Source organism: Pelodiscus sinensis, chromosome 20 (assembly GCF_049634645.1).
Source record: "Pelodiscus sinensis isolate JC-2024 chromosome 20, ASM4963464v1, whole genome shotgun sequence".
In the NCBI taxonomy this organism is placed as follows: domain Eukaryota; kingdom Metazoa; phylum Chordata; order Testudines; family Trionychidae; genus Pelodiscus; species Pelodiscus sinensis.
Genome location: NC_134730.1, coordinates 1670185 through 1694041, shown reverse-complemented (window position 1 = coordinate 1694041; position 23857 = coordinate 1670185). Strand labels below are relative to the sequence as shown.

General features: G+C 54.2%; 1 protein-coding gene across 6 annotated transcripts in view; it reads right to left on the bottom strand.

Moving 5' to 3' along the window:
- Window positions 1–804: 804 nt before the first annotated feature.
- The window catches only part of NDEL1 (nudE neurodevelopment protein 1 like 1), a 39305-nt gene continuing 16252 nt past the window's right edge, over window positions 805–23857 (bottom strand). For 4 of the 6 annotated variants that reach the window (XM_075903465.1, XM_075903466.1, XM_075903467.1 and 1 more), the window contains 8 exons: window positions 22154–22251; window positions 20770–20923; window positions 18247–18395; window positions 15571–15707; window positions 12860–13033; window positions 11957–12048; window positions 9563–9714; window positions 7968–9238 (listed from right to left, as the gene is read on the bottom strand). In XM_075903465.1, the coding sequence (XP_075759580.1) occupies window positions 9061–9238; window positions 9563–9714; window positions 11957–12048; window positions 12860–13033; window positions 15571–15707; window positions 18247–18395; window positions 20770–20923; window positions 22154–22251 (1134 nt within the window). In that variant the 3' untranslated portion in view covers window positions 7968–9060. The other 2 variants (XM_075903469.1, XM_075903470.1) reach the window with 2 other exon arrangements.

The window sequence follows — 23857 nt, the reverse complement described above, 5'->3', positions numbered from 1 at the left end:
CCCTTGAGGCACAGCTGCAGGCCCTATGGGATGAATGTCACCCAGTCACTTTGGGGGCAGGTAATCGTCTGAGCGCAGCAAACAGCCACTCATGCACCCAGCATGGCCTTGGTGCCTTCCTCACCCTTCAGCATAACACTGAGTGACGGACATGCTGAGTCCCTGCTTTCCTGCCCTGCATCCCCCCATCCTTCCACGCTGGAGCCAAGAGCAGGAGCAGGCTCACCGGACAAACTTGCTGTCCTCTGCTGGATGCAGCCAGCTCTGTGTGAGGAACAACTCGGCTTGCAGCAGCTGGAGCAACTTGCCAGGTGTCTGGCTCAGGCCCACTCAGGCTTGGGGCTCTAGGAGCTACCATGAGTGGCGGCAGAAACCTGCTAAAGGACCATTTGCTAAGCCTGCTCGACCTCCTAGCGCCCTTGTCCCAGAGATCACTGGGCCGGGCACCTTCCTGTCCTAAGAGCCCAGCGCTGAGCTCAGGCACCTCCATGGAGCAGCCAGGCTGTCCTGGGAGGGGCCGCTGCAGGCAGGATTCCTGTCCAGCCTCACCCTGCTGAAGGATGCAGAGGGACGGACAGCAGGGGTAGGACAAAGTTGCTCAGACCCGCCGCTGAGAAAACCTTTTAAATACAAAGATGGTGACAAGTATCTCCAAGAAAATGTAGGAAGCCAGTTTGTTCTAGCACAACCCCCCCTCTGAAGCAGTGGTGTATTCCCTTCCCCCAGCATCTCCATGGGGAACGTGCCTGCCCTGAACTCACCCACAAAACAGCCTTCACTTGGTTTTCTGCAAAATCCACTGGGTCCACATTAAAAGAGCTTTATTTTTTAGAAGTTTTCCTTTTGTTTGTTTAGACAACATGATCTTTAGCGCCACTGTGTTATGATACACTGTCCTATTTCAACATGCCATATAGATTCTGAATAAATAAAGCTACAAAGCCCAAGTTCTGTACAAATATCTTAGGCAAAGATATTATGTTTACAAACCTATATACAATAAAACAAATGTAAACAGTCAAATGCAGCGCAGGATGCACAGGGAACGGGACTTACAAACCCCTGCGAGTAAGTGGTGATTCTCCTCCCCTCCTTCCCTTCCATTTGGGCACCCAGTTTTACACTTGCCATTTGTAAAGAAACCACATGGCTCCTACGGATGAAATTGACAAAGCCAAATGAAGTGGGATGGACTAGACTGGAGAGGAAGATTTTTAAACCCACAGACAAAACCACTGGCAGTTTCGCGTGTCCTTTTTAAAAATCCAACAACTTTGAGGCACACAGAGAGACAGCGAAATCGCACAAACACACCGCTCTGCAGACCCACAAGGTACAGGTGGCCCAAAACTGTCACCCAAGCCCGTCGGTGGCACTGTGCAGTCCAGTCAGTCCATATTACACTGGCTAAACGCTCACACTTTAGGGGGCCAATGGCATGGACAGATCGGTGACGTCTCAATCTCAGGAGCAAGGCTCTTTAGTGGCAGGAACATTTCACTAATGTTCAAGGCGAGCTAAAGTCACTGAGGCCAGGGCACTTGTCCAATGGGATTATCACAACTAACCCTGTACCTGGAAAATGGTTCCCTCCACACGGACACTGCGGTGGCTGCTAGGGGAGGAGGCGTAAGTACAGGCAGCCATCGTGAAGGGCAGAGATCAGCTGTGGGTTAGTGAGACCCCCTGCATCCCGTGAGACAGACACCGCACGAATCAGCTTGTGTGACCCACAACAGAGTGCAACCACGTTAGAGAACGTCCACTACAGCAATAGGAGAAAATAAACTGTATTGACAGTGAGTGAAGGACTGCGTGTGCTGGGGCTCCTCCAGGCCGCGGGCTGGCTCCAGCGCTGCTCCACGCCGCGCTGCAGGCCGGTTCCAGCAGGGGGCGCTAACAGAAGGACTCAGAAGCAGTTCAGTCCTCCTGGCTGGTCACACGCTCAGAGGAAGCATGCCTGGCGCCGAAGAGGGTCTGGAGGATCCTATGCCTGGAGGGGGGCCTTGGTCAAAGCCGTTTACTGTCCTGCAGAGCGAAAAGACGAGAATACCTGGTAAACGAGGGACCACGGCACTGTGGCCAACGTACCTGCATCCCCACCCGGCACAGCACCTGGGGGGCCTGACTCCTTGCAGCTGCCTCCCTCGCCATGCTCAGGACAACGAGGGGCTGCAGGCCAGGCCCGGAGCTGGCCGGCGAAGGCAGGAGCATGGGGCATTCTGCAAGCCAGGACCTCCCTGGCGCTCAGCCCTCACTTTGGCACGTGCTCCCGAGCGCCAAGCCTCAATGGGCCGACTCACGTTTGCACACGGACCCGTCCTGCCCTGAGCAGACACAGGAGCTGCTGCCAGCCAGCTGGGCACCTGCCAGCATTCTGAGACTCTCCTGGCCCAGCAGGAGCAAGCGCCATCCCGCGGTTAACAGACGCCCAGGCACACTCACTGGGCCACCTCCCCCCACCGAGGGATCTGTCCATCCCTCCCTGGAGCCAGCAGGCCAGGGCAGCTCAGGCCCGTAGACAGAGCTGCCCCTTGCCTGAGCTCTCGCTGCCAGATTCTTATTTCCCCAACTGCCGAGATACAGCGGGCATTTCCTAAGGAGCACTGGGTTCAAGGGTCCATGTAACAGATCTGGTGCCCCAGGTCTATGTGCTGCCCGCCATGACCACCCCAAAATGCACAGAGCGGGAGCGTGCGCACGCACACACACACACACACACCCCACCCCACCCAGTTGGGCCATGCTGTTAAAAGGGCAGATGCTGGCTACCGTGCGCAAACTCTTCTTGGCTGGGGCTCCACTATGGAGACAGGGCAGGATGTGAAAAGACCTGCCTGCATAACCCTTGAATTCTGACAAGCCAGGGTGTAATCCGCCCTTCTCCAGCCTGCCGCACACGGACTGTCCCTGCCTGCCACTCACTGAGCGTTATTCCATCCTCTTCGAAGCGGGGAAGGCCGGGGGACTGGTGAGTGTGGAGCAGGGTCACCCCGTCGGTCAGAAGCCGGCCCTGCAGAGAGGCCGCTCCGGGCACTGCGTGGTGTTTGTGCAGACAAGCCCAATGGTGCCGGGGGCTAATACGCTGGGGCTTCCTGCTGCAAAGCCGACACCGGCAGGGACGTGGGAAGACGCATTCCTTGGGCGTGTCCGTAAACAGCACGGAGGCTTCCCATGCGAACTGCTCCAGGCTGACACGTGCCCTGGATGTGGCTTTGATTTGCCAGATCTCTCCTCGTTTGCGTCTCCATCAACGTATGGCATTTGACTGAGGTTCTACGTGGAGCTCCTGGTCCCATTTACACATCATCCGGAAAGCAGCAAATATTTCACTGGGGCTAACCCCGCAACGTCTTGCTCCAGCTACGGGATTCATAGCATCTGCGCCCCTCGCTGCCTTTCCTGGGCTCATTCTCGTCCCCAGGAAACAGGGCAATGGGACTAGCCCCACTACCAAGAGGGAACGGAGCTTGTCCAGGTCACACAGGAAATCCGGCAGCTTTCCTGTCTTAGCGCTGGGAGAGGATCGCTGGTCGGCACAGGGACTCCACCTCCCCGCAGGTGGGAGAATTCCTGTCGGCCGAGGGCCGTCTACACAGGGCGAGGGAGGGTCGACACTCGCTCCTGCACCTGGGCTGTTTGCACCCCTGCTGGTGCGGTTTTAGTGACCTCCTCTCCCAGTGCAGACCTGGCCGGGGCAGGGCGGAAGCTGGGACTCTGTGCCAGGCTAGAGCATGCTGGACCATCTCCTCTCCAGAGCCACAGGCCACTCCAGGCCGGGCTGTGGGACCGAGGCTGAAGATCCTGGGGGTTCACTGGCAATGGCAGCTTCTGGAAGGCGCCACTGAGGACCGTCACGGCGCTGTCGGGGGGGGGGGGGGGGACACTGTTTGGAGAGCTGTTCTCAGGGACCCGCCGGGCCATGGCCTGCGCCAGTGCTGGGTCCATTCCTAGCAGTGCCCGGGGGTTGGCGTCGCTGCCCAGGAGCCACTGAGAGCGCAGCGGCTTTCAGCAGCTCCCCCAGGGCTCCTCTCAGCACTGAGGGCAGGGACTGAGCCCAGTGGGGACCCAGGTGAGTCCTGTGGGCCTCGCGCTGTCTGCCAGCTGTGACGCTGAGTCAGCCTGGAGCCACCATGCGCCTGGAACACTCGCGACGCGCACGAGGGCCTCCGCGCCCAGCGATCGGCACAGACGGAGTCTTCACGGCCCTTGCAGTGTGGCGCAGAACGAGCCCGACTGGGCCCGTGTGCTAGGAACGTCGGGCAGTCGGCTGAATGGTTACCTGGAAAGCAGCGCCCCTACAGGGTAATGGTTAACCTGCCGGCTCTCAGCCCACATGGGGAGGAGAGGGGCAGCTGCAGCAGCCACCGCAGGGGGCCAGGAACTGCGGTGGCTGGAAGCAACTGGGCATTCTAGCCCAACCCCAGCAGGTGGGGAGGGTGGACCCACCGCCCCACCCCCACACGCCCTGTAATCCGTTCAACGGGATTTTACCTCCCTACTGTTTCCTCTGCCACGGCTAGAAACATCCCTGCTCTCGTGAGCCCCCTGGAGAGGGTCGCAATGTGAACGGCCCTGAGCCGCTTTCATTTCAAATAGCTTCCAGGGAAATCGAAGTACAAAGTTCCCAACTCCAAGAGCCAAGAAAAGGCTGCAGTTCTCCTATCACATGCCCCCAGCTACAGCCGGGACGCCGCGGGGCTGTCGCCATGCTGCTGGGTAAGCAAGGTGGCATTTACATGAACATACACCAGGATGCAGCAGGAAATAGGCGGCCGAGGAACGTTGCCGGGACCCTGCATTTTAACTGCCTGACCTTTGAGCTGCACATTCCTAGCGTTTCCATAAGGCAATTTCACCATGGCTGACACACCCCCCCCGGCAGGGCAGGGCAGCGCCAGGTACAGGAGCAGCGTCGCAGCACCTTCTGGTTTGCAGGGCCATAAACCGACTCGATTCCACACGGCTGCCGGACAGGAAGTGACTCCTCCCCTTGCTGAGTTAGGGCAGCAAGGGAGGGACAAAGGTCTTGAAACGTGGGGACTTTGCTCTTCCCTCCGAGGTAATAGGAGCTGGCGTGTGGCTACAATACATGGGCGGAGGCTCATCGCTGGGCGGAGGCCACTCCTGGAGACACACCAAGGACCCCCAGCTCAGCTCCTCGAGGCTCCTGGGGCATCGACACGGCCCTCGCTTCCCACCCTAGACTGGCCACGTGCCGCCTGCTGACTGAGCACAACCAGTGCTCAACACGCTGGCAGGTCGCTGGCCCCCATCCCCCAGCCCCCAGGTGCAGGCTTTGGACTCCCCTAGACACTAGAGCCGGTGTCCAGCCAAGTCAGGCCCACAAATTCCAGCGGCGAAGGGACCGTCCGAGCCCGTCAGCTCCAGCGACCCCCGCAAAGCAATGGAGCCGGGAGCAGAGGGGGACAACGGTGGCCAATGCTCACAGGAGAAGCCAGCCGGATTCCAGATGGAACGTGAATTGTCCAGGTCACACAAGTCAGCAGCAGCTGGGGCTAGAAGTCAGCTCGTTGCAGTACCAGTCTCTGCTCCAACCACTCAATCCTGCTGCCTCTGTGCCTGTCCCACGCACAGGCACCGGACTCTGGTGAGGCACATTTGTCCTGGAGGGAGTTATGCCGTGCCCGTAACTACGCTCCCAAGAACGGCTGGTGTGTGAGGGTGCTCTGGGGTCAGGCTGCCATCAGGAAAACGCTGGCAGGACAAGGGTCAAACACGAGAGCTCCCCTCCAGCCACGCCGGACAGGCTGAGCAACAGCAGCTGGGAAATGCAACTTCTCCCATGTGGCTTCCTCCAGAGACGTCCTGCCGTAGTGCGCCATGGTCCACACAGACAGCTGCCAGCAGGGAGCCCAGCTCTCGGCAACGTGGCCCGTTCCACCAGGCCACCCAAAGCTGGAGCCAGGCTCCCTTAGCCCAGGGAGCCTGGAGAGGTCTACGGGAAAGGAGCGAACCTTCCCCATTCCCCAACCGGGAGGCCCTGCGGCCCGCTCCGTAGCCTGGTGCCTGGCGTGACCCGTCCGGCTGGAGAGACCTTATGGGTAGCACAGCACTCCGGGTCCGGCAGCCCATCGAGGCCAGGAGGGCTACAGAGACAGGGAGCAGGCAGGTTCTAATCTTGGCTCTGCCACTGAGGCATGACCCGGGCAAGTCATTTCACCTCAGCGTCCTCATCCATAACACCAGGTACCTGCGTCTCTGCTCCAAGGCTGCCCTGCGCAGATACCTGAGCCTCAGCGCCTGGGGGAAGGATGCTGCAGGAGTGGGGACTGGGCCAGCCGTGGTACAGCAGGGGCAGTAGAAAGCAAAACTCACTCCGAGGCCTGCACCTAACACTGCGCTGAGCACAAGCTGCATTCAAGTCCCAGCTCTGGAGGCTGAAAACTCCCCTGAGATCAGGGCTCTCTGAGGGAACAGGAGACTGAGCAGCCAGACCTGTGGCTTTAAGCTTTCCTGCTGGACTGCCAGCCCATCCCCCCGTGCAGTGAGTGGAACTGATCACTGGGTACCGCCCAGCTCCCAGCATGCAGTGCATGCAGCTCATCACATCACATGACTCGTTACCTAGGAACAGGTGGGGAACACAACGGGGAGGGAAATGGAAACCGTTTGTGTCACAGCACAAGGGGAGCTCCCAGACGGCACCGGGACGAGAGAGATGGGGAGAGGCAATGGAGTCGCTCGCTCTTCTAGGCACGGCCTCACGGGCCTCTCTCAGGGACAACCCAAGTCCACCTGTTCCCTGGACACGAGGCCCCTGGGCTGCACCCCACTCACCTGGCAGGAAGCAGACTCCAGAGACTCGGATCTCTTTTCCTGGGGGACGTTCTACTAAAGCTGGACTAGGGAGCATCCAGAAACACCAGCCCTCCTCACCCCAGCCACTGTCTCCCTGGGTACGGTCCTTCCGCAGACGGGCGGGGTGGGGTGGATTTGCATGGACAGCGGCAATGGCCTCATTAAGACTGCGCTAGGAGGGATTTCCAATTGGAACCCGTTTCTGGTTAACGATGTTCTCCCGTTGTCGTGGGCTACACAACCTGCCGGCTAGCGGAGTGAGCTTAGCACGCAGACAAGGGAGGGGAAACGGCAAGATCATGCCAAGGGACCCAGACAAAGCTTTGGCTGTTCTCAGGCCCCTACCGCAAGGCTGAGCACCGTTTGCTCCACCGCTCCCCAGCCTGGGTTTGAGCGAGCAGGGTCCCCAGCTGCACTGCCTCGGCTAAGAGCCGTTATGGCGTTCCATGGGCTCTCCTGCTAACCCAGCGCGGGACAGGGACAGTTAAACACTGTGGGCTGGGGCACCGCTACCTGTGGCATGCTGGGCCGGGCCCGCCCCGGATGGGACTGCTCTGGCCGAGGCGGGGTGCCCCCGCCCACAGTGGGCCCCGCATGGCTTCTCCAGCCCCACCAGTTAATCGTGGCCAGTAAGGGCGAGGCTTCCCAGCTAGCCAGTCACATCCCTAGACAGGATCGCTGCATTTGTGAGGGAACGGCATTCGCAGGGTCTGGTCCTACACCAGCACGGTGGCCAACGCTCCCTGGAGCCTTTGAAACGCCACACGCATAAGGATCCTTCTTAGCTCTCTCGAGGTCTGAAAACGAGCCCAGCTGCTCCTGCGCATCTCCCACCCGACGCCACGGAGTGAACTGGTGCGAAGGCTCAGAGCTGGCCGGGCCCGGGGCCCCCCATCCTGTTCCGTAGACGCCTGCACAGCGCCACTCGCCAAGGACTTGTCAAACAGTGTAACCAACAGAAGGGCAATTTGCAAAGGAAACGACACTGTAACGATTGGCTGAGTTACCTCTGTCTCAATCCCACCACCCAACAAAAGGCCGTTCATAAGGCAGCAGCAGCAGATTGGATCGGGTCTACGGGCACGCGAGGCTGTTTCAGGCTCCAGCGACAGTTGGGGGAAGGGAGAAGAGTACAGGGGCTGGAGAGAAAGGAGGAGAAGAGGGGAGAAGACAGGGCATGCCTCAGCTCAGCCCTTTGTGCCTAGCTACTGCAGCAAGCCAAGCCCCAGCGGGTGCTGCACACCACGGGGGGGCACAGCGGGGTGCTGCAGTGTAGGCACAAGAGGGCTGACCTCATTCATTTCACAGTACTTTGCAGTTCAATGCGTACACAAAAACACAGGGTGGACATAGCAATAGCTGCAGTGGGGCAGGGGCACTGACTCACCGCGCCCGCTTCGAGGGGAGGGAGCGGGTGTGACGAGTGGGATGCCAGGGCACAGCTCTCTGGGGAGCGAGGTACGTGGCGCAGAGGGCGAGAGGAGGAGGAGGAGGAGGAGGAGGACAGTGTAGAAAACTCGGACTGTCTTGCATGCACGTTCGTCTGCTAATGACACTCACTCTGCAATGCCCCAGCCTCCTTCCACGTTGATTCTTTACACCACAGATTTTTAAACTTCGTCCAGAGACACCCAGCTCCTAGCTGAAGGCGACCGCCCAGTTAGGCAGTGCAATGATCTGGATCATGAGCAGTGACACCTCTGCCCACGCACCACCCAGCACAGCAACTCTGGGATCCTACACAACCCTTCCCCATCAGCTCTCTTAGGAGTGTGCCCCGGGAACCTCGGCCCTGACCTGCAAGTGTGGGCATCGCTGTGGGCTGGCTGCTAATCAGCCTGCCTGCGAGGGGCGAACCGAGCGGAAGGCTCTGCGAGTTGCACAACACTGAACTGTTATTTTTTTCTTTTTGCAACCAGCTTCTGCTAAAGGTTTCACATGCAAGTTTCTGGGACGTGACCTGCTCTTCTGGCCAGACAGCAGCACCGTGCCGCTGAGCCCAGGCTGCAGAAACGGAGAGGTCGGCGTTCGCTCCCTAGAGAGCTAAGTGGCTGTAAGGCCCTCCGAGGAATTTACTCTTGCAAAGTGGAACACCAAGTGCTCAGGCTGGGGAGCAGGTGCCACAGGGCTATGGAGAGGCCCTCGCAGGAGGGGGGCTGGGAGCAATGGCGCTGGTTTAGCCCAGCTCTCCCCACGCAGAGAAGAATGCTCTCTACTGCACGGCACCCAGTGCTGGGGTCAATGGCACGTCCTGGAAATGAATAGGCGCTCCCTGGCGTCAGGCCTGCTTGCATAGAGGCCAAAGGGAGCTCTGCATGAACAAGGAACAGAAGGGTTTGGGCTCCAGACTGCTACAAGTGGATGGCCAGAGCCCAGAATCAGCTGGCCCTGAGGTGAACGCCATTTCCGGTTTCCCCTAGGAGAAGGAAATCAAATCAGGCAATTCCGGTCAGAGTTACTTGAGACTCCCATTCCAGCTCACTGGCACTGTTTGGCTAGCAGGGCTTGGACTGGCCATGGGACCAGGCAGGGGAGAAACAGTAACAGCGAGAGAAGGGGGTTAAGCAGTAAATGTGTTTCACTTGGCGCACTGTAACCTTGGCTGCCACTGTCCCAGCGGGACTCCGACCCACATTCTAGTTTATCTTCCAAACAGAAGCTCTGTTGGGCTAAAAGCGGGTGTAGGAAGCGACCTGAGAGCCATCTGCTGTGAACCCAACCCAACCAAATCCCAACTCACCCTTTGTCAAAGAAAGACGTGTGCCCTGAATGAGAGAACTTGGTGCCGTTGCTGCTCATCACGCTGCTGTTGACGTTCCCTGAAATGTAGGATTTCCGTGAAGCCTGGTCTTTTGCAAAGTTTCTGCAAGCAGCTAATTTGGATTCTAAGGCCTGTGGAGGGAACCAAGGAGAGAGCTGTTAGGAAAGAGCCGCCAGGGCGAGGGGAGTCAGCATCAGCTCACACTCAGCTCCAGGCTACCCGAGCCAACGCTTGTCGCAGTCGTGGCTGCAGAGACCTCCGAGGCGGAGTGCTGGGTCAAGTCCTCACTGTGCTCAGCAGCCACCTTCGGAGGGGGTGATTTTCAGAAGCGAGTGGCTCCCACTGAGTCTGAAGTGGGTCTGTTCCCAACAGGAGCAGCTGGGCGCTCAGCTCTCCAAACTCTCTCCCTGAACGTAAACTGCTCCCGCTACATGTTCCTGAACAGGCCAGCAGCCTGTCTCTGATGCTGGTCCCAGCTTCCCCTGCAGCTGATCAGGCTCCCCGAGCTCTCGGGCAGCCGTGAAACTGACACGAATCAGATTCATTTCACTCTGCTGCTGCTGGGGAAACCAGGGGGGGTAGATCCTGGAGCTGTCCACCGCGAGGACAATGCAGAACGCAGAGGGTGAGGACTGTCAGGAGCAGAGACACCGACCCACCACAGCAGCCAGGAAACCTCTGGGTGGGGCAATGAACAGAACATGCAGCCTAGCTGGGTGTGGTTCCAGCAGCAGCACTCCTGAGCAGACACCCAGTGCAGCACCAAGAGAGAAATCCCAGCACCAGCCCAGTTTCTCTTCCCACAGGAAGGGAAACTGGGCTTCTGAACAGCACACTACCTGTGGACGCACCTTCTGCCCCTGCTCTTCCTGCAGCCTCTGGCTAATGGGTCTGGCCAGATGCGCAAGTCCTGCCTGGGTAGCTCAGAGGCTGGCACAGGAACAGCTGGATGGATGTAGGGACACTGGCAACCTAGCCACAAAGGCTCCCTCCAGTACTGCCGGTTCCAGCCTTCTTGGAGAGTGTAGTACTGGGGGAGCTGGGCCCTTAAGCGAGCCAAGACGCAGATGGGAGCAGTAACACCAAGAGCGAAGATGCTGAAAGCCCCACTGCAGGGCACATTCAGCACAGGACGGGCGTGGCTGGTTCCCTGAGGCAAGTGAATCAGAACCACCCAGCCGTAAGGGAGGGGAGAGGGGATCTAGAGTGTGGGTTGGGCAGTCCCAAAGGAGGAACCGCTCAGCAGCTGCCACACCCAGGAAGTTCTGAGCCAATCTTAGTCCTACTGTTCATACAGACGGGGGAGTTGGAACTTTAAACAGCTGGTGGGCAGGGTTTCTAAGAGCGGCCTGAGTGAAATACCTGCTTACTCTTGGGCTCGATTGTGACTCAATTCCTCTATGACCCACACTGCTGCTCACTCCTGCCTGAGGCTCATGGGCAACAACTGGATTTGTAATTTTACCTTTGCTAAACCCATTTCCCTGGTTGTGGCTAATTTAATTCAGAGCAAATTCGCTTCTGAGCACAAGAAATGGATGAAAATCAGCCCCACAGGCTAGATTCTAAATTCAGACGCAACAGGACCTCACTGTGGCTTGAAACCCTGACCCTGTACGTTGAGCACAACTATCCAAACAAGCACGGCCACGTCCTCATCACGCTGGTGAGCCCGGTGCTCCAAGCAGCAGCTGTTTCTGAAGCATTTCTCCTCCACTTATACACATAATCCATTGAACAGCTCCCACGTTTCACTTCCTTAGCGACTGCCCCACAGGGGATATTCGGCTCACGTGGCTTTTTCAGTTGCCTCTTCCCAGTCTCCTACAGGAAGCGTCTGCTTACACCCTGCTCTGTGCATGGCCACTCTCTTACCTAAGGGCTTCCTGGTGATTTGGGTCTTTTCAATCAGCTGTGGGGGTGGGAGAGAGGGGCAGAGGCTCAGGCGGCGAGGATGCGCCCTACGTCCGCCACGCTAGGGAAGCTCAGTCTGCACCGTGCCCAGGCATGAGACTCGCCGAGCCTTGAGAGAGCCGGTGGCCCTGCGGGCTCGATACTCAAAGGCAAGCAGCCCGGTTAGGATGCCCTGCCCCACGACTGGATGCCCACATGGTATGTTGCCCAAACAGCAACCTCAGAACCCAACCGCAGTGCTTGGAACTCCGGCCCCTTGTTTGCACCTGGGACTCGGACTGAAGTCACCTTGTCCCAGGCGTGATGTGAAACATCCCTCGCCGACCAAAGCAGGACTGTGCAGAGGCACGGCCCCACCAGCCCTTCGAGGGCCGTCTGACAACTGCACCTGGCAGCAGACAGTCCTAAAGCGCGGTTCTGTCCCAGCAAACCAAGGGTCCTGCAGGACAAGGCACTTACCCCGACTTTCCGCAGGAGATCCCCCACTATGTTCAGCGCAGAGATTCTAGCTGAAGGAGTTAGGGGGCTGGTACCAAATCCATTTGGTATGGCTGCAAACAGAAACACACTTCATTACCTGGTCTGTCTCAATGAACTACCCTCTGCACGAAAAGGGAAACCGAGGGTCCAGCCCAGCCCGGCTCCCGACACACACCCTGTGCGATAACCAGCTTCCTTTATACCAGCTGCCTGCTTCGGCCACACTCCGCCTGGAACAAGGGTTTGTGCACTGCCCAGCTGTGAGCTGGCTGCACGGGCCATGGCGCGCACGGAGCTGTGCCACGGAATCAACGTCCTCTCTGTTGTGAATTGCACTAGCAGCCTGGAGCCTTGTGTCCAGCTTTCCTCCCGAGAAGCGAGCGCAAACCAGCGCAGCGCTGTCTCCCACTAGTGGCAATGGAAACCAGAGCTCAGCGGTGAGCACTGGCTACAACGGCCAGCAGCACAGGCACTCGGAGACCTACTGGAGGTCAGCAGCAGGGTTATGAATGCCCCAGTGACTGCGCTTCTACAGACCATCTCCCCACAAGACCCAACCTCTACCTTTTCCCTCTGCTTTATCTGCAAAGATCGCCAGCATGCTAAACACGCAGAGGCAGGGCAAAGTCCATGGGCCACCCCGCCCAATTAAACCCCATGGCTAGGCGGATTCGTTTCCATATTAATTTGTCGGAAAAAATCGACTCCTGAATTTACCTGAAGCTGCCAGAGAATTTCTAGTGTGTGTCAGGAGGGGCAGCTCGTAGACCCAACTTGCTGCAGGGCGCCAGAGCCGACCCATTCCCACAGTGGAACTGAGCTGGTGGGAGCGCCATTTGTCAGCAGTTTCCTGTTCCCCCTGCCCCCCACCGCCCTGCATACCTTTTGGGGAAGGAAAGCTGTTCTCGGATCCTTTTCCAACAGGTGTGGCTGGCAGAGAGAGAGATGCCTGGACAGCCGAATCCATCTTCTCACAGTCTGTAGTGGGAGAACTGGGAGCAGACTTCCTGGTGACCTCCTGCTGCCTCTCTCGCACTGCCAACTCTTGCCGTAGGTCTAGAGGTTGGAAAAGGAAAAACTCAAACATTCCGTATTTATGGCTTGATGGTTAAAAAGGATTAAAAATGCAGCCCTGCGCTCATTGCTGGGGGCACGCGCACAGCCTTAACCCATCGCAGCATGAGCGCCCCAAGGCCAAGCTAAATGGAGACTCAGCCCTCAAACAAACGTACTTCATCGGCATCTCATCTGAGAGCCTGAGCTAACAGCTGGGCTTTGCACTGTGCTTTGAAGGGCAACAGATCCAGCCCTTCAGACAAGGCGGATTCCTCTGTCACATGGCATCCACTGAAAATGCCCTCTGGCCACTGAACTCTAGAAAAGCTAATGACACCCTCAGCAAGCGCAAACCAATCAACTGCTGCGACACTGCGAGGGAGAAACAGCCTCTCTGGCAGTTAGGACCCAAACTGCCAAGATGGAAAGCTCCAAGCCAACCCCTTCCATTGTGGCTGGCAGCAAACAGGCAGCCGGCAGAGTCTTCACACCACAATGGAATATGTTCCTGAGAGCCAGCCCAGCTGAGTCAACAGGCTCCGATGTTCTGCGCCAGCTGCAGCTTGTGTGTGGTCGGGGGGGGGGGGGGGGCGGGGGGGGGCGGTCCCATGTAGAGTACATTATTATAGCCTCTTGGGAACCAGCTGCGTCAGAGCTGGAGAGAGTCATCGCTTCAGACACAAGGGTGCTTCTGGCCAACAGCCCCACCTGTGACCCTAACAGTGACAGCAAAGATAAATGCAAGCCAGGAAACTCAAAGGCCATTCCTTATTGGACCAGCAGGAAGCCCCATGCAGACAACACAGTGCTACCTAGGCAGCCTGGATATGGTTTCACCTAAGTGGTCTGCACTGCAGCCTAGATATCGCATGACAAACAGAACGCTTGTCTCACCCTTCACGTGACTTATCTCGTAGCCTTACTAGTCTTTTAACAACCAGGGCGGAGTGTCCCTGCACGTGTTCCCCTGCCCCACCTGCCTATTATCAAGCTAAAAACATCAAAGGTGTTAATTTAAAGAGGGGTGGACAAGAAAGTTGGGCATCTAACTTCCTGCAAGATCTTGCCACGTGGGCAAACCCCCAATCCCCAAGCAAAAGGGATAAATAATTGAGAATGTCTGGGCATAAACTGCAAGTGGATTAGAGAGGCAGCATAATCCAGCGGAGACCTGGATCTAGCCCCAACTTTTCCAATGACCCGTTGTGCAGAAACGGGGAGGGGGTGTCACACCTCAGCTTCCTCTACCACTCTCTTTCTGCCTTACTTAGATTTTAGTTTTCTGTTCTACAGGCAAACAGTGCCTAGCCCAATGGGCCATCCAAATCAGCAAGAAGCTAAAAATGCTACAATAATGCAAATTAATAATAAATAAATGGAAGAGTGTTTTTAAATAAAGTGTGAACTTACTTTCCATGTTTATTTTAGACAAAACAATTCGATTTTTTAAAGGCTATTGGTTTCTCAGGTGGTCTGTCAGAAAAAGCCAAAGCAAAATGTGTTGCACATTAGAGATGTTTTCAAAGGCAAACTGCAAAGCAAAAATGAAAACCTACCCAGATACATTGAAGAAAAGGTGCAAGTGAAAAGTCAAAAGTTTTGTATGTGGGTGTGAGAGCTGCAATTCTCTCAATGGTGAAGGCAGCTGATTGCTAGACAGACAAAAATACGTCTCTTTGCTTGTTTTTCTTCTTCTATGTTAATAATGTTGAACATTTTGTACATCCCGTTTCACATCCAGGGTAAAGAATGTTGATCATTGAGATGCTTCTGAAAATTTGCTCTAAGTCTCGTTATTAATAAATACCCTTACTGTAAGTGATTTTCTCTGAACAACATTTGCTCTTCCTTTTTCTCTTTGCTGTGGGACACAACTCCATGTTTCTATAATAGGACTTGAGTGATGCTGAACACAGACTTGGGAACTGAGTGGCCCTGCTAACCAGGCTATGGGGTGCCATTTATCAGAAAAATTCACTTCAATCGGCCTTTGGAAATTCTTCCCTCACCTCCTCTCCGAAAAATCGTTTTGGGAATTCCTGGGTTACTGCAGCTGGTCCAGAAAGTACCATCACTGATCCCACAAGTCCCACTGCAAACCTTTCTGGGATAGTGCGCATCACCCAGGCAATTCCCAAGAGGACTGCAGAGGAGAACAGAGAATTTCACAGTGTCAGTTTGCATTTATTTCCTTGTCTAATCTCATCCTCAAGTCTCCCCAGCAACGTGCACAGAGTCTGGTGAAGGGAAGCCTTTGACACCTAGATCTGCGCTTAACCAGTTTTCCTTTGGGATTTGCAGTTCTCTTGCAGCGCTCGTATATTTAAAAGACTGGAATGGATGTTATGGCAGTTTTCCCATCACCAGTCCCCTTAACCGTGTAGAAATGATTATTGTTATTAAGATTTACAGGGCCAAGCACCTTGGGCCCCATTGTGCGAGCTGCTGCACAAACATGAGCTTTACTGGTTAGCTCGCATCTTTATTAACAAACCAACCACGTACTAGACCAAAGACTTAAATCAATCAAGCTGTACCTCTCGCTTCATCCTTTAATCGCTGGACAGAAACTAGCAATGATTCCTTGTCATCCAGCTCGCTTTCTAAAAACGCATTTCTCTCAATGGCCTGGTTCAGCCTTTGTTCAAAATCTTCCAGCGAAACTATTGTTGCCCTAGAAACAAAATCCAGAATATTAGGCTCTTCAGCTCAGCTGCTATGAAGCACATTTGACACCGTGACAGAAGGAAAAGGTTAGCAGTGTCTGGTACAGCCCCACACTTTACAGTTCTGCCAGAACGTGCTGGACAGGACCATGAAGTGCCACCCCTGAAGCCAGCTGTGTGGGCTGGACAGCACCGAACTCGAGCAGCTGGACTTCAAGCAATGTAAACCGCAGCAGGGCAAGTGCTCACAGAGCCCGGAGAGCCCTCCCTCTCCTTTCTGTTCCGTGGCCAGGGCCAGGCAACGCAGCACTTTGCACCAGCCAGGAAGACTCGCAAGGCCAGGGCCCTCCTCATGGGGCCCTGTGCAGGGCCATAAAACTGGTGCCCCCCGACCCAGTGTGTGGAGGGGGCTCAACCCCTGCCCAGAACCTGCGCGGGGGCCAGGCAGTGCCACACCAGCCCGCCCACTCGCCCACCCCACAGGCAGAGCCCCTCAGATGAATTACCGGGGCTTGAATCACATTTTTGTATGAAATTGCACCAAACTTAAGCCCTGTTTAAAACGCTTAAAAAATAAAAATCATGAAAAATGAATCCTTGTATCTCCCGTGTTATTCACCCCGACCCGGACTCCCCCGGGGCGCTGCTGGGAGGGGAGAGCAGGGCTCCACCCCGGGGCGCTGGTAGCGGGGGAAGAAATGAGGCTCCCTTCGGGGCACTGCTGGTGATGACGGTGAGGAAGGAGGCTCCCCGCAGGGGTGCTGGTGGAAAGGGATGTGGCAAGGGGACCTGGGTCTCCAGTTGCTCCATGGGGCCGGGGCTCACTTGAAGCGGAGGCACCCACAGGTCAGGGTCTGTCCACAGAGTGCTGGGCTCCCTGGCCCCTGCACTCAAATAGTGCACAGGGTGGGGGGAAGGCTGCACATGCAGGACCCTCCACCAGCGCTGCCCCCAGGCCTGGCAGGGGCCCAGGAGCCATGCCATGGGGGAGCCAGCTGTCTGCAGCATGCAGCAGCCAGAAACCTCCTGGGCCAGTCCCCAAGCCTTCCTCTCCCCTACCTCCGCTCGCACCAGCAAGTGGTAGGAACTCCCGGGGGAGAGATGGGGCCAGAGTGCAGCTGCTGAGGCTCATGTTGCCTGGGCTCCTCTCCACCCCATCGCTGGTGAGAGAAGGAAGCAGGCGGGGGGGGAGGGGCGCAGGAAGGCAGACCTACGGCCAGCTGAGAGCAGCCCCTCACACACACAGCCATGGGTGGTCGGGAACGTAACTGCCTACATGCCTGCAGGCCACCGTGGGGGAAGGCAGCCCAGCTGCTGGGGAAGGATGGGGCCATGGTACAGCAGCCCAGTTTCCCCAGGCACCAGGGAGGGCCACGCTGGGGCTACAGCACAGCCGCCCCGGCTCTCCACGTGGCCAGGAAGGATCAGGCTGGGAGTGGGTGGAGCATGGCTCCAGGGGCGGGGCTGGAGCTGGGCTATCATCCAATACCCATGGACACAGTACATGTGGCTGGGAGGGGAGGGAATGGTGCTCCAAATTTTCTGGTGCCCTACACGCCAGCGTATGTTTCATATGCCGAGGGACAGCCCAATCTACCGCCTCCATGCTCCAAGCAGCTGACGACTCGGCGAGCCAAGAGATGGCGACACGAACTCAAGGTCAAGTGAAGTACTTAAGCACTAGCACGGCCTGCCAGTCACTCCACTGGCTCCAGCGGGACAACTCACATGCTTACGAAATTAGCCACGTGCTCAAGTATCTTGCTAAATCCTGGACCTGCCATGCCAGACAGCCAGAGACCCAACCAGCTCCTGCTAAACTCAAGGGCAATGGTCCCATTTCATTAGACCCAGGCCGGGGCTCTGCTATGTTCCAAACAGGGTGTAGCTTACAGCTTGGGCTTTGTGCACTTCTTGCTGCACCAAATCATTTTGTGGAGGCAGCCAAAGTGCTTATTACGGAAGGGAAGCCGACTCATTAGACTGGTTTTATTTACGAAGGACTGCACAAGGTATTAGCTTCTTATCTGAAAGAGGCTTTGTGCTGAAGGATCACAGCCTGCGGGAAGAGTCACCGGCTGCTGATGGCAAGTCTGGCATGCTGGCTGGGCTGCTCTTATGCGCTGCTCCCATGGTCCAGGAACCCATAGGGAGAGTGGAAGTTACTGCTTGTTTCTCGCTTGATTTACACAAAGCAGGGAAGGTGTCGGAGTCCTCCAACAACCCACATCACCGCCCAACACAGCAGTAACTCAGTGGGGTTTAGTGGCCTGGGAGATGCAGGTCAGACTAGACGATCGAGGATCCTGTCGGCCGCACGCTCTGGGATTCTAGGACTTCTTGTCATGCCGTAGGGCTAAAGAGTGCGTGAGCCTAACTGCCTTGGACACGGGACTGGGCTGCAGCCTCAATACAGCTTTAAATGCACGAGTGCAGCAATATCTAGGGTCTCTCCTTACTGCAAGTTACACCCATTAGAGACAGTCCAAAGCTGTGAAGCTAAATGACTAGAGGAAATCTACCAAGACAGAGGTTTGTAGCCTTCACCTCTTAGCACGCTCCAAGTCGTCATTGGCCTGTTCCAGCTCCCTCACGTATTTGTGCAGCTGGTCTTTAATGGCTCGTGTCTGACTCAGGTCATCTTCCAAGACCGACACTTGCTTGTAACTTTGTGCATACTGGTGTTCAAGTTTCTCCTGAAACAAGAGGGGGAGTGAGATTAAGGGCACAAACAGACTTCTGAAGCACATAAGAAGGAGCAAAGTCACACAGTGGCAGTCAGCTAGATCACGTGGGTTTGCTGGAAATAGCACATAGAAACAGAAATATTAGCACGGATATTTACCAAGCATCAGCACTGGGCAACCTGAAATTAAAAGAAAGCCAACACCATGCACAGCAGGCTCCAGCCACTGAACAGCTAGTTATTCTTCCCAAAACACTTCCCTTCTCCGTTGTCTGCATTGGCAGGTCCAGGAGGCTTTTAGATGTCACCATCAAAACCACAAACATGGCCTGGCATCTCCCACACTCCGGACAATAAGCATGCCATGAGAAGAACCAGCCTGAAACCCCACCAGTGAAGGAAAATCGGAGCCACTGGAATCTGTTCTTGGCTGCACAGGGAAGTTCCTATTGTCTTGTGACTCGGCGACCCCTCCTTGAAAAACTTGGGAAATGGATATGACATAACGGGCCTACAGAGCCCGTTTGCCCAATAGCTTCCAGCTCTGTTCCCATCTGCTGCCCTGGATCAACATTACAAGAGCAGGATCAGTCATGGTGCTCTCCAAGATCCCAAGTCAGGGCGAGAACAGATTGGCCCAAGGTGCATTAAGAACAGTCTTGTCTATCCAGAGCAAGGATGGGCAATAATTTGTGATTGGGGACAAGTCCAAGAATTCGGATAGTGGTCAAGGGCCACATTCTTCTATGCTATTAAGGCAGGAGGTTGGGGGCAGAAGGGTCCTCAGGGATTGGTGTTCAGGAGGGGGTTGTGACCTGGGAAAGGGAATTTGGTTGCAGGAGGGGATGGGGTGCCAGGTGCAGGCTCTGACCAGGAGGTGCTTACCCCAGCTGCTGAAGTGACGTGTCTCTGCACCATGCACCCCGTGGAGGGAAAGTCGGGGGAAATTTGTGCACTGCATGCACCACAAGCACAGCCCAGCAGTTCGCATCATCCGATTTCCAGAAAATGGGAGCTGCAACGATTGTGCTGGGGGCAAAGACAATGCACTGAGACCCCACTTCTAAGGGGCATGCGCTGCAGAAAGAGATGGACATGGACCCAGCACATTGGATCCTGGTGGGACAGCTTGACTGGGCCGGATTTGGGCCACAGGCCACATTTTGCATGCCCTGATTTAGAGACTAAATCCAGAGACTAAGAACATACCAATGCAATCAAAACCCCTGATGAAGGACGTGCACAAAGCAGAGGTGTTCCGCTGCCTTTCAAGTCTCACAAAGCCAGAGACATTATGGGCAAGAAAGACTGATTGACAGAAATTAGATCGATAGGGGCAGGCAAAATGCAGCCCGTGGGCCATATCTGGCCTCAGTCCAGTGAGAGCCTCAGCTAGGCTCCCTGCCTGCCCAGTCCCACCCACTGCAAGCCCAAGGAAAGCAGGGAGGAGAGGCTTCACGCTCTGCCCTCGCCCCAAGCACAATCTCACAGTCCCATTGGCCAATGGGAGCTGCCTGTTTGCAGGACTGGCAACAAGCAAAGTACCCTCCCCCCTCTGAGAGCACAACGTTCAGAGCAGCACACGGCCCCCTGGGTGGCACGAGGGCACAGAATGCAGGAAGCCTGGCTGAGGAACCTGCTGGGTTGCTAAGTGGAAGCCACCCAGGTAAAGCACCTCCTGGCAAGAGCCTGCCTCTGGCACACTAGACCCTTCCTCTGCCTCCCTTCCAACCCTCTCCTGCACCCCCTCCTATACCTCTCCTCCAGGTCAGAATCCTCTCCTTCACTCAAACTCCCTCCCACATCCCCTCCTGTACCCAGCCCCTTACCCCAAGCTCCCTTCTGCACCTAGCCTCCATCCCAGACTCTGCACATCCTCCATTAATATCATGGAAGAGTGTGGCCTTTGACCTCTTACCACATTCTTGGAGTGGCCCCTCATTAAAAATGATTGCCCACCCCTGAATTAGATGCAAAGTCCAAGTGCTGAAATGATGAACAAGAGGATTCAGTGGCCTAACAAAGCAGATTTGTAGCATGTCCATCACATGACTACATTAACTTAAATCCCCCAATTGCCAAAGTCTCGAAAAACCCAAATCTGCAGCTCTCTCTCAGACAAAACTTAAAATCAAGCTCAGAAGCAAAAGGATTCAAGTCCTGTCCCTCTTATGACTTGCCCAAAAAGCATGGCAATTTCCGTCATTAACGTACCTGACATAAGGTGGCTGGTAAATACCTGGCCTTACCTATTGGGTATATAGCTGGACTCAGCTACTGAACTGCCAAGAAAACCTATATAGACCAGACAGACTGAATGGCAATTTAGGACCACACTTCTTATTAGCTGCAAGAAGAGGCCATTCCGTTAGACACCGCTGTACCTTTAATGTTTCCACTTCGTATTTCAGTCTTTGGTTATCTGCTTGCAAGTCTCTGTTCCTCTGTTCAGCCTGCACTAGCTGGGCCTCCAATTCGGCTTCCAATTCTCGGCTTCCCTCCTGGAATTCAGCCAGCTCGTCACGTGCTTCTTGGAAACTGTAAGCAGAGGAGTCAATTCAGTCATGGCACTAGCCTGTCAAGATTTAACAAAACCCATTGATCTCTGAAGACAAACCCAGAAATTTTCCAGCGTTGTACAGGACTCACTTGAACAGCGTCTCTCGAAAAGGCTGAAGGGAACTGCAATAAGGTGACGTATAACCACCAAAGGAAACTCATTTCTGTGTAGCACACAAGCCGGTGTATTAAATACAATTCCATGTGTCAAGGTCATTAGTGTGATGTTTAGGAATTTGACAAAAATGTTGTATTCCTCGTTAACTGTCACAGTAGCATTTTTAAATGGTTTCAAGGGCAGATCTGGTATTAGCCAGTGAATTTTTAACCTGGTTTTGGCTGAAAAATATTAGTCTGAATGCGGTATAGCAATAGAGAACTACATTGCTAACCCATACGGTCACACTACAGTAACATTACACCTCAGCTCTTTTAGACTCTTAGAACATAAGGTTATTAACCACTTAGGCAGAGAGCCAGCACTTACTTATACCACCGCAAGGTATTAAATTGCTAAATGGAGCCACCACCCACTGTACACGTCACTGACACGTCTGTATCTGCCCTGTGCTTAATAGCTCAGCTCTCAGCAAACCACAAAGCTTACAGAAAAGTGAACTATAAAGGGTACAGAAATCAAAGCTCTCCTCAACCCCTCCAGGCCCTGAACATTTTCTGACACTCAAGAACAGTCCAGGAAACATCAGATCCCTTCTGACACTACCTCTGAAACAGGCCAGTTCTGGGATCCTCTCCCCAGTCTGACACATTCTGCATTGAGGAAACAGTGTGAATTCATTAGCATCTTGGGCTCTAACATACATTCTGGGACTGGAAGAAGGTTTGTTTGCTGCACCTGCGCAACCCCAAGAGTAACGCAGAACAAGACAACATTGCAGAGCAGAACAGGCAGAGGGCCCCACAACACAGAACCAAGCCGAATAGCACTCCAGGGTTTTAGACACCAATCCACAAAGCCACCTCTGCTAACACCCATGGCAGCCTGGAACTCTCAAGTTGGTAATGCCCATGCAGAAGATGTTCTGCTTCCAGTGGTGGAGTCTACCCACTGACATGGCATTTGTAAAGATGAAAATGAAGAAATTCATGTGGACACATTGGCACTTCTCTCAGGGTTTTGCTTTGAGAAGACAATGTTGCTCTGGTAGAAGTAACAGTAAGTACTGGTCTATTAATCCAAAATTATACCTTTGTTTATATTTCAATGAAAGCTCTTTCCAATAAGCAGTTTCTTCTTTCGGACTCGAAAAATCTGGAATTTCTTCACTGTCCATGATCAGCAAAACCTGCAAAATGCAAACACAGGAATAAGCTAATGAAAAAGACAAACGGGACATCCGTGGAATTGCTTCTAAATACTGGATAGACCCCTTTTTGTGGCCGTTCTTGAGGTTTTATGCCTGGCTGAGAATGACAAGTAAATTCAGCATTCATGAAAGAGCCACCAATAATCCCTGACAGGAAACAAACACAGTGTAAACAGACCAGCACCAGCCAACAACACAGAAAGCTCACAGGAAAGCACTGTACATTGGGAGATCAGAAATTGAACATAGCTATGAAAACTTAATAGCTTCACACATACATCTACCACATCTTTCCACAAAGCCTGGATTTTAAATCAGCAATCATAACATTGTAATATGAATCCAACTGAAATAAGCATTTTTAACGGACAGATACTGTGTCTAGAACTAGTAACATCTTCCTTAATGCAGAGTATAATTCCCAATAGGGCTAATAAGCGTGACACACTTAGCGAAGAAACTTGCCCCCTTTACGGATCGAGAGCCCAATCATGTGCTATATAGGAAGAAAATTCACTTCATTTTTCTTTCAATAATTTGAGCTCTATTTGGGTTTGATCTAGTTTACATTTTTCGGGTAACAGAGGAAGTTACTGAATTAATTTCACTCAATTTTTCCAAGTCAAATGAAAAACAGGTAGAGCTGGCTAGAGTCTATGATTATGATTAAATGGCAGAAAGGGCATGGAAAAATCACTTTTTAAACAAACGATTTGGCAGTAGCACAGCGAAACTTACCAGACTTTTCAGTTTCGCTTAAGTCTGTTTCTAAGCAGCAGTACCTATCTCACTATTTTATGGCCCTTGTTTCTGTCATATCTGTGCACTTTATACCCCAGAGCTGCTCAGGAGCACAAAGACTTAGAAAATTCATCCTCCACCCCCATCACTTTAAAAATGATGAGCAAGAACTTTTTAGAGCAGCTTTGTCTACATTCCAAGCTGTGCTGCTGTAGCACTTGTAGTACAGATACTATAGTGAGAGAAAGGATTTTTCCATCACTGTAGTAAATCCACCCCCTTGAGAGGGGATAATTAGGCTGATAGAAGAATTCTTCTGTCAACCCAGCAGAGTCTACTCTGGGGCTGAAGTCAGCTTCATTGCCTCCCCCAGGGCTGTGAATTTTTCACCCCCAAGACACATAGCTAGGTGGACATACATTTTAGGAATAGACCAGGCCTTAGTGGCTAGATTTGGTCAGTTTCACAGTTGTCCAGCTAATAGCAGAAGCAATTAAACTGACCCATCTTGTAATTTTTATTCTGCTGCTGGAAAAAGCTGTGAGCAACAGTGGGCTGTTTGTTACACAGGATCAGTCTGAGCTCCTCCAATGTGAAAGATTTAGTAGAAGAAAGCACACAACAAACCCAGGTGGAAATTACCTGTCTCTGAACCCCCTCTGAGGAAGGCTCCATCTTTTATCCTAGCATCTGGTCTCTTCCTCAAGCCTGTTTCCCGGATGTTATTGCTAAGTCCGTGAAGGTAGATAAGCATGAGCTGGCTTTTCTCCCTCCTCCCCCTTCAGGACAGATACTTTAAACATTCCTCATAGCTGCTCCTGTCAGCTCAATCAGCTGTATACAG